This window comes from Larimichthys crocea, chromosome XVI (assembly GCF_000972845.2).
Source record: "Larimichthys crocea isolate SSNF chromosome XVI, L_crocea_2.0, whole genome shotgun sequence".
NCBI lineage: Eukaryota > Metazoa > Chordata > Actinopteri > Sciaenidae > Larimichthys > Larimichthys crocea.
Window position 1 is genome coordinate 7865309 of NC_040026.1, and position 8990 is coordinate 7874298.

General features: G+C 41.9%; 2 protein-coding genes across 3 annotated transcripts; one reads left to right on the forward strand and one right to left on the reverse strand.

Annotated features, from left to right (window-relative positions):
- Positions 1–176: 176 nt before the first annotated feature.
- On the reverse strand, positions 177–5336 carry pkmyt1 (protein kinase, membrane associated tyrosine/threonine 1). 2 transcript variants are annotated; one of them, XM_027289616.1, is made up of 8 exons: positions 5160–5336; positions 2587–3007; positions 2143–2380; positions 1780–2059; positions 1587–1693; positions 1336–1508; positions 1029–1249; positions 177–891 (listed from the first exon to the last, which is right to left on the reverse strand). In XM_027289616.1, exons 2-8 carry the CDS (start codon positions 2962–2964, stop codon positions 519–521), a joined length of 1770 nt encoding a protein of 589 aa, XP_027145417.1. In that variant the 5' UTR covers positions 2965–3007; positions 5160–5336; the 3' UTR covers positions 177–518. The 2 variants fall into 2 exon arrangements, with proteins under 2 accessions (XP_027145417.1, XP_010739154.2); XM_010740852.3 differs by lacking the exon at positions 5160–5336 and adding an exon at positions 4686–4820.
- On the forward strand, positions 4825–8867 carry LOC104926891 (elongin-B-like). Its single transcript, XM_019270335.2, has 4 exons — positions 4825–4937; positions 5674–5808; positions 6530–6638; positions 7837–8867. Exons 1-4 carry the CDS (start codon positions 4935–4937, stop codon positions 7947–7949), a joined length of 360 nt encoding a protein of 119 aa, XP_019125880.1. The 5' UTR covers positions 4825–4934; the 3' UTR covers positions 7950–8867.
- The last annotated feature ends 123 nt before the right edge of the window (positions 8868–8990 follow it).

Sequence of the window (8990 nt, forward strand, 5' to 3'; positions counted from 1 at the left end):
CAAGCTCACCAGTTGCACATCCATTTTCTGTAACAGCTTATCTTCATAAGGGTCGCGCAGGGCTGCTGCTGCTGATTTAAGGCGAGAGACAAGCTACGCCCTGGACAAGTCGCCAGTTCATTATCAGGGCTACACAGAGCACCTTTTTACATTTTTATAAAAAGATATTCCACAAATTCAGAGTTTACCCTTCTTGTTTTATTTCCTCTTGTAACGCATGAGGTAAATAGCTCAGCACCAAGCTAATGATAATTTATTTTACAACACATCCTGACTTGTCATTTCAGCAACAGATTGTATTTACACAAACATAAAAAGTGCTTTAAAGGTCTGATTACATATTCAACCCTTACCCTATTTTTTTTCCAAATACAAGAAGCAGTTGTACAAAATACAAAATGGCAAAAGCAGTTCACACACAACATAAGTAGTGAATTTGTTACATTCATACATAAGGTCCCCTTCACCCAGAACAGGAAAAAAACTTGGCCCTTGAATGTAAACTGACAGTTTTGTACTCATGGAGTCGTTTCCTCAAACAGACTCAGCAGGTTCTTTGGTTCAAAGTTGGGTCGGGGTAAAGCCTCCTCCGTCCGGACCCAGTTGCGACCTCGTCGCTGCGAGGACTTGGCGGATGAAGAATGTCGGCTGTGCGTTGAGTTTTCATTCATGATGTCTGTGCGATGCTCTGTATGTATGGGGCTCGCGTTGGGTGTCAGCGTGTGGCAGGAACCATTGGAGCGGATGCTGGAGGGGGTCTGCGCTAAGTTACAGGAGGACCAGTCACCCAGGTTTGAGAGAGTAGGTGTGTGGGCAGGACTTCTGTGATTGTGTGTTGGTGAAGCTGGGAGAGGAGTAGATGTGCTTTCCAAAGACAGTCTGGATTTGACCCTGTGGAGGAAATGTAAAAGATTAAGCAGGGGATTTGACAGACATTTATCTCAAGGCAAAGGAAGTGTCCCAACAGCTGTCTCTTCACTTTTCTGTTGCTGGATGTTCGCACAAGACAGAAAATGACGTCTCTCTACCTGTGTGAGAATGTGGGGGAAAGCTCTGGGTCTGTGGGACCCAGCACAAACACTGCATCATCTTCTGGGCTCCCTGAGTCGCCATGCATGGCACTGAGGGGCAGGGTCAAATCCCTGTCCCAGCTATCCTTAGGAGGAGTGCAGGGCACTGGCTTGGTCCACTGAGGGAGGAAAGACAAGTGAAGGGAGGACAGGAGTCTACACCCAAAGCACATCACCATCTAGAAGAAAAATATACACACGTTAAGTCGCGCTTTGTGAGGCTAATACATTTCATTAAGTTAAAACCAAACGTTAATGATTATACCTGACAGAGAGAGGCCAGTGTCAGCGTGGCCTCTGCGACCATTAGACCGATGCATCTTTTCCATCTGTGTTTCCAGACAGAAGGGAGCGCAAGAAGCTCGGAGACCGTCGGCCTCTCAGATGGTTCCGGAGCCAGCATCATCCGCAGTACGCTCTGAAGCTCGACCGACAGGCCTGCAAACACAGATCAAGCAATTTGATTAAAAGATAACGAGACAATCTGTGAGGACTGAAAAATAACGTGGATCCTACCGCCAGTAAACTCCGAGGGGAGGCAGCCTTGTCTGAGCTGTTGCCAACCATCTCCACCATTTGGAACCTCGATATTACAGGCAAGCTCCAGAATAGAAACACCCAAACTAAATGTAGAGGATTCAGCAATATTACTCATTCAGAGCAATCATGTTTTAGAATATCATATTTTTCTCTTTCATGATATTTGTACCTGAACACATCTGCAGCAGGTCCATACTCCCCACGGAGCAGCTCAGGTGCCATGTACCTCGGATCTCCCTCCTGAGCATCCTCTTTCACCTTCCCCTCCACAGGCTCTGCACTCTTCTGATTGAGCTCAAGCAGCAGCCCGAAGTCCCCCAGCTTCAGACGTCCAGAGTCAGTCATCAGGACGTTAGCGGGCTTCAGATCCAGATGGACAAAGCCATGAGAGTGGAGGTGTTGCAGCGCTGAGAGGAGGTCACACAGGTAGGCCCATGCTGCAGGCTCATCTGGATTGAAATGTTTCACATGAAGGTTAGATGGCGATTTAGGCCAATATAGCTGAATAGATTTTACTCTCTTTCGGACAGACCTGGACCAGGCGGCTGATTCTCAGCGTGGAGCAACAAGCTGGTGCTACACAACTCCGTCTGAATGTACAGCCGGCCACACTCCTCCCAGGCTGCTACAAAATCCAGAATATGAGGGTGAGGACACAGGCGCTCGTGGTTCCTGGCTTCTCTCACACTCCGGTTCCTCTCACTGTTGCCCCTGAAACGATGAGCCGAGCGCTTGACTGCATACTGGCGGCCGTCCTCGTTGTTTTGAACCTACAAAAATAAAGAAAATACAGAGGTTTTTTTTTGTACTAATGGACGCTCTCCAAATGATAATCTCGATCAGAGTTAGAAAAGATTACTGCTTACAGAGGCTTTACCTAGATAAAAGGCGATGAGAAATCAAACTTGAGTATAATTCAGTATATGCATTATATCACTTTCATATACATATGTACACATATTTCTGTCTTGCTCACCTTGTAGACCTCTCCGAAGGATCCTCTTCCCAGCAGGCCCAAATTAGTGAAACACTGATTGAAATAGGTCTGCTGTTTGCTGGGATCATACACAGAATTCGGAGGGGGGGACTTACTACTAAGGGAACGAGACAAGGGCGTCCACGGGGATGGTTGCTGCGGGAACATCCTGCTCAGAGGGGGACATCCCTTGGATGGTGGCAGCGGGGGCAGAGAGTGCGAAAGCTGGGCAGGGGAAGAGTAGGACGAGTTGGACGTAGACGAGGAGGAGAAAGGGAGGCGGCGCTTTTTGAGGGAGAAGGACTGCTCTGCGTGGGAGAAGTGGGTGGGAACAGGGAGGGACACCCTGGACACTGTGGTTTCCACTGCCACTGACATCGTGTAGGCACTTTTTCAGGTCCTTTTATTTTGAAATAGTGACCTGAAACATTCAAAAGAAATTATTATCTCATTCTCAGATTTTGTTATTGTCATTTTTGACTCAATGTGCACACCTCTGCTAAACGCTGTGTCAGTGTCTACACTATCTACACAACATCCATCTACGGCTGACAGTTTTCCACGGATGTACAGAAGCTTGGTGATCTAAAAACAAAAACAAAAATGTAAATGTTTCCCTTCATTTAAATGGATAAAATCAACCAAAACTTGGTAGTGTGTCTATTCTCTGTACGGTCTCTCAAACACTAAATTATTTTATAAGGTTTTTTGTAGATTTACATATTGTATAGTTCACTGTTACTTTATTTTACTGTTATTTATACCCTGTGTATATAGTGTTAAATTGGATATCTTACAGGTGTATAGTGTTAAAGTTTTTTCTTGGGATGTTACTATCCAACCTCTATAGTGTTCAGATATTTTTCTTGCTATCACTTACTATCTCACTTACCGGTTGGGAGCTGCTGTAACAAACACAATTTCCCTGCGGGGATTAATAAATAAAGTATTTCTGATTCTGATTCTGATTATCCTTTTCTTTTTTTTAATTAAACTTAAGTTTAAGACGCTTAAAGTCTTTGGTATCTATTGAAAACATCTTGTCGGTTTGAATATCTACTGAGGCTCATAATACAAATGTCGATATCTCTGTAGATAGATAGATAGATAGATAGATAGATAGATAGATAGATAGATAGATAGATAGATAGATAGATAGATAGATAGATAGACTCAGCAGACTATTGGACTCAGACTTGAGTCTCTTGAGACTGTGGTGGAGAGGAGGACGCTGAATAAACTGTTATCCATCATGGACAATGAGCAGCACCCTCTCCATCACACAGTGGACAGACAGCTCCGCTGTCGAAGTGACAGATACAGGAAATCTTTCCTGCCACATGCCATCACACTGTATAATAACAGCTAAAAAAAAAAAAAAACTCAGGTCATAATTTACAGTCACTGCACATTTCTCCTTCCTTACTTTCCAAATCAACAATGCCACTTTGCTGTATGTACTTTTGTACAATATATTTTATTCACTATTGCTATTTTGATACTTTATTATGTATAGTTTGTTCTTTATATTTGTATTATTATGTTGTCTATCGTCACTGTGTGTAATGTAATAAGTCAGTCAGTCTGTCTATCTATCTATACATTTGTATAGATACCAAAGACTTTAAGCGTCTTAAACTTAAGTTTAATTAAAACAAGAAAATGATAGATAGATAGATAGATAGATAGATAGATAGATAGATAGATAGATAGATAGATAGATAGATAGATAGATAACTGATCCAGAGGGAAATTCAGTACATTAAATACATCTGGATTTAAATTAAACCTGTGCTGCTTGTCTCACATGAACACAGTCCTATTGATCCCTCACTGTGTAACATTAGCTGCTTTAACACTGACAGCCTCCAATTATTGCAATAAAATCACATACTTAGTTGAATATTCAAAGCAGCGCGGTGGTATTATTATTATTATTGATTTGGCATTACAGAGAAATGTCACGTCTAAAAACAACAACAAACAAATGTTAGCTAACTTAGGGCGGACCCAGTCCAACAAACACAACAACACAACCTCTCCAGCTCAGCTAACTTAAAGAAATAGATAAATTAGACATAAACAACATCAACACGTACCATGCCCGGTGCTGACAGCAGGGTTTAAAACAGAGAGGGGTCGCTCTGATGTTCACAGTGTCCAAATCAACCCCCTCCGAGCGTTTTTTAAGTACATCGCGCCAAATTTGTGAATATTGTACGCAGCGCTGCGTAGCTCCGCTTCGTGAATACGGAGCCGCTCGGCCGGATTGCACAATATCCGCAAGAAGCGGTGCAGTCAGACAACACAGGGGCTGGCGCAACTGGCTAGCTAGCTGACCACTTGAAATGGTAACTTTTTAATATTATCACGCAGCGTTTTTCTGAATTATACACCTACATAGGAGTGCCGGGTTAACGTTGAGCGGGTTGTTGAGAAGTATTAATGGCGATAAGGAGCGTTACTGTCGACTGTGGAGGTGTTTAAATTCAGTTTGTGTGTGTGCTAGCGCTGCTAAGTTAGCTTAGCATCTAACTATAGCTTTGACGAGAGGTAACTTAGACCGGGCTCACCTTGGGAGTGATGTAACGCCCAGCCAGCTAACCCAGTTAGGTTTGTCAGGGGTCGGATAAACATGTGCTGTCATTGTCAAACACGCAGTGTGTGTTAGTTTGACTGGCAGGCCCGGGTTTGACTGTCAGACACCTGAAACACTGTATCGTGTCGGCTAGTTTCGCCTTAGCACAGCACACTGCTCACTGTTTCTTCTTCTTGCTTGGTTGAGGATTGTTAGCAGTGTTAAATCTTCTATATCAACATAAAAAAAAAACCCACCAACAAGGCTTCACTAGCAGTACAGATCAATAAGGTGTTATAAACAGTTGTCAGATGGCCTACAGACATTATTATGAGGGGTTATTGTCCTTTAACCTGGTTATAAATTACCTGTCCCCCATATATCCTGTTTGATGTGTGAGGGACAACAAATATAGCCCTCATCTTCAACATAAAACAACAAATCAAAGCTGCCTTTTCACACATTTTTCATATATAAATATAAATAATTGTACGCCCCTTTTCTTTCAGGACGTGTTCTTAATGATCCGGCGTCACAAGACCACAATCTTCACGGATGCCAAGGAGTCCACCACTGTCTACGAGCTGAAACGCATTGTCGAAGGAATACTTAAGAGAACGCCCGAAGACCAGAGGCTCTACAAAGTGAGTATACCAGTCAGGACACTGTGGTTTCCACCGCCACTGACATCGTGTAGACACTTTTTCAGGTCCTTGCTTTGGAAATAGTGAAACATTCAATAGAAAGCCTTTAAACATCAGGAGTCTCAGACATGTATACTTAATTGATTATCTCATTCTTTCACATTTTGTCATCGTCATTTTTGACTCAATGTGCACACCTCTGCTAAACGCCGTGTCAGTGTCTACACTATCTACACGACATCCATCTATGGCTGACAGTTTTCCACTAAAGTACAGAAGCTTGCTGATCTAAAAACAAAAATGTAAATGTTCCCTTCATTTAAATGGATAAAATCAACCAAAACTTGGTAGTGGTACTAAAGCATATTTTACTTAATTAAACTTACGTTTAAGACGCTTAAAGTCTTTGGTATCTATTAAAAACATCTTGTCTGTTTCAGTATCTACTGAGGCTCATAATGCAAATAGATAGATAGATAGATAGATAGATAGATAGATAGATAAGACACATTAAACATGCGTTAAAATGAACCTAAAAGATAAATCTGACATTAAATTAAGCCCGTGCTAATGTATTTGAGCATTCTTATAGACCCTGTTTTCATGTTTTCTTTCCTCAGGGTGACTAAAATATTATTTGTATTCTCTCTCGATGTTCACTGAAGCAGATTTATACATTTCAGCGACGTTAAGGTGACATTTTCAGCTTTTTTTTCCACAGGATGACCAGTTGCTAGAGGACAGCAAAACTCTTGGTGACTGTGGATTCACCAACCAGACCGCCAGACCTCAAGCCCCAGCTACAGTTGGTCTGGCCTTCCGCATAAATGGTATGTTCAGCGTGTGTGTGTGTGTGTGTGTGTGTGTGTGTGTATATATATGTTACTTGTGAGGATCTGGGATGTTTTGTTTTTTCCGCCAAGTATTTCCTGTCTTTCTGCTTCAGTTTAACTTTTTACTGTTTTACTGTGGACTTACTTCTTTAAGTTAAATTGTTGAATATCAGTGCACGACTTGTACTTTGTGCTTGTTAATTTACATAATTCATCCAGTCCCTCACATAGGCCCCTGTGTATCTGTAATCAGGTGATGTAGCAGTATGTATGTCAGTAGATATCTGCGGTTATCAACTACTGTAACTCCTCTGTTCTCCTGCACTGTTAAATATTAATCTGTAGTGTTCAATGCACTGTAGAGGTATTTTATGATTTAGACAATGTCATTTTACGGCTCTGTCAGTCTTTTCTGACATTTGGCACAACGTTTAGTCGAGAACTTTAGTGATTGATAGTGCAGCTAAATGACTGTCTGCATCATATTTGTCCATGTCTGACTTTCAAACGTTGTTGCAATCTTGTGTGGCCTGAAGCCACGGCTATTTCTGCTGTACTGTAATTTGTATTTATTATGTACATGTGAGTTTACTGTACAAGACAACGTAAGCGACACAGAAGGTGAATTTTACATCTGATTTGAACCTGAGACAAATCTTTAGAAATTAGATTTGAATTGGCGTTCAAACTTTCCATGAATGTGATTTCATTTTCAATAACTGTCTCCTATGTGGGGATTTGGAAAGATTTGCTGCAGTCAATGTTTACCGCAACGATTTTGTAACATGATCACGATGGAGCTAATATTTGCTTGGTCTATAAATATTTATCTCAGAAGAAACTTGGGACTTTCTTCTAGCCTTCACTGCATTTCAAGAGTTAAAGCATGGCACAACCAATCCAAGGTCTTTCGGGCAGTGATATGACGGTGGAGTGCAGAAGTGTGTGCTTGGGACATCTATTTTCAATGTTTCAAAAAGCTCTTGCTGCATTATTCGCTACATCTCCGGTTTGCTTGAGGGTAGAGTGCCGTTTAAGGTAAGTTGTGTCCTTGAAGTAAGGGGCTTTTGTTTGTCTCGAGCTGTTGTTGACATCCCCTTTGCACTGGGGAATCCCCAGGCGGTTGTCAGGCGGAGAGATCTCTAATCGCCTCGTATAATGAAACTAAGGTTTGCTTGTCTCCTCTGCCCTCCAGATGAGATGTTCGAACAGCTGCACATCGAGGCCTTCTCCAGCCCCCCAGAACTCCCCGATGTGATGAAGCCTCAAGACTCTGGTAGCACTGCCAACGAACAGGCTGTGCAGTGATGACAGGCGGAGGAAACGAGCAATGCAGAGAAGGATGGAAGTGGGTGTGTGTGGATTAACTGCAGTGGAGAAGTAGCGAGGTGGAGGATATGTAATATAATTTCATTTGATGGATTGGGACGTTCTTGGTAACCAAACCTATCCATGTTACCTTCATGCTATCATCCCAGCATCTCCCCCCTCCAATTTGCTTCACGAGTCATTTTTTTTAACTCTTTATGATTTCCACATCACACGCGGTTCTGCTCCTTGACTTTGCTCTTAAATGCCGACTGGCTCAAGCTTTTTGAGTGAAGAAGTTGGTTCGGAAAGTATGACTGTGTGTGTGCGTGTGCGCGTGTGAGTTATTATAATTATTATCATTATTATTTTGGAAAAAAAGTTGAAGACGTAGTCATGTGTCACAGTGCTCTAGAAGTAACATGCATAGGTAAGGAGATCGGCGTCTGAATCAGCAAAACTGCATGATCGATTCAAAACAAAAGGCTTTATTTTGACAGAAACTGATAAACCTTCAACTGCTAAGTTTCCTTGCCGTGATTCTCCAGTTTTGTTGTACATTTCTGATTTGATTTCATACCAGGAAAGTCTTTATAATAACTGTGTTAAGTTTTTTTGTTGTCATTTTGTTTTTTCAGTATGTTTCACTTGTCAGTTCTTTGTTGTATGTTTCATGCACTGCGACCAAAGACAGGTACCTCTTTGACAACAGAGGGATTTTTTTTGGTCAAATGACATTTTGTCTGTGGCATACAGTATATAGTACACAGGAGGAGTTTTGAAAAAGAAAAAGAAAAAAGAATGCATACATCACCACGTCACCAACATCAATGTGGCACCTTCCCCCTTAATCACACAAACATAGCCTGTAACTGTGAGCTTGCTTAATTAAAAGTTTTTCCTGTTTTGTTTTTTACACTGCTGGATGACTTCTTCTTATTTGAAGCAGGGTTTCATGTGAACATTTAATAAAGATAACAGAACTTAAAGGGTCTATGTCAGAAGTTGGGCAGACCTTCGTCATAGTAGGAAAACCACAAA

Coding starts and splice junctions, on each gene's coding strand:
- LOC104926891 (XM_019270335.2), top strand. Junction 5,809..6,529: donor AAGACCAGAGGCTCTACAAA/GTGAGTATACCA, acceptor TTTTTTCCACAG/GATGACCAGTTGCTAGAGGA. Junction 6,639..7,836: donor TCTGGCCTTCCGCATAAATG/GTATGTTCAGCG, acceptor TCTGCCCTCCAG/ATGAGATGTTCGAACAGCTG.
- pkmyt1 (XM_027289616.1), bottom strand. CDS start 2,964: ATGTCAGTGGCAGTGGAAACCACAGTGTCCAGGGTGTCCCTCCCTGTT. Junction 2,381..2,586: donor CCTTCGGAGAGGTCTACAAG/GTGAGCAAGACA, acceptor TTATTTTTGTAG/GTTCAAAACAACGAGGACGG. Junction 2,060..2,142: donor GAATCAGCCGCCTGGTCCAG/GTCTGTCCGAAA, acceptor ATTTCAATCCAG/ATGAGCCTGCAGCATGGGCC.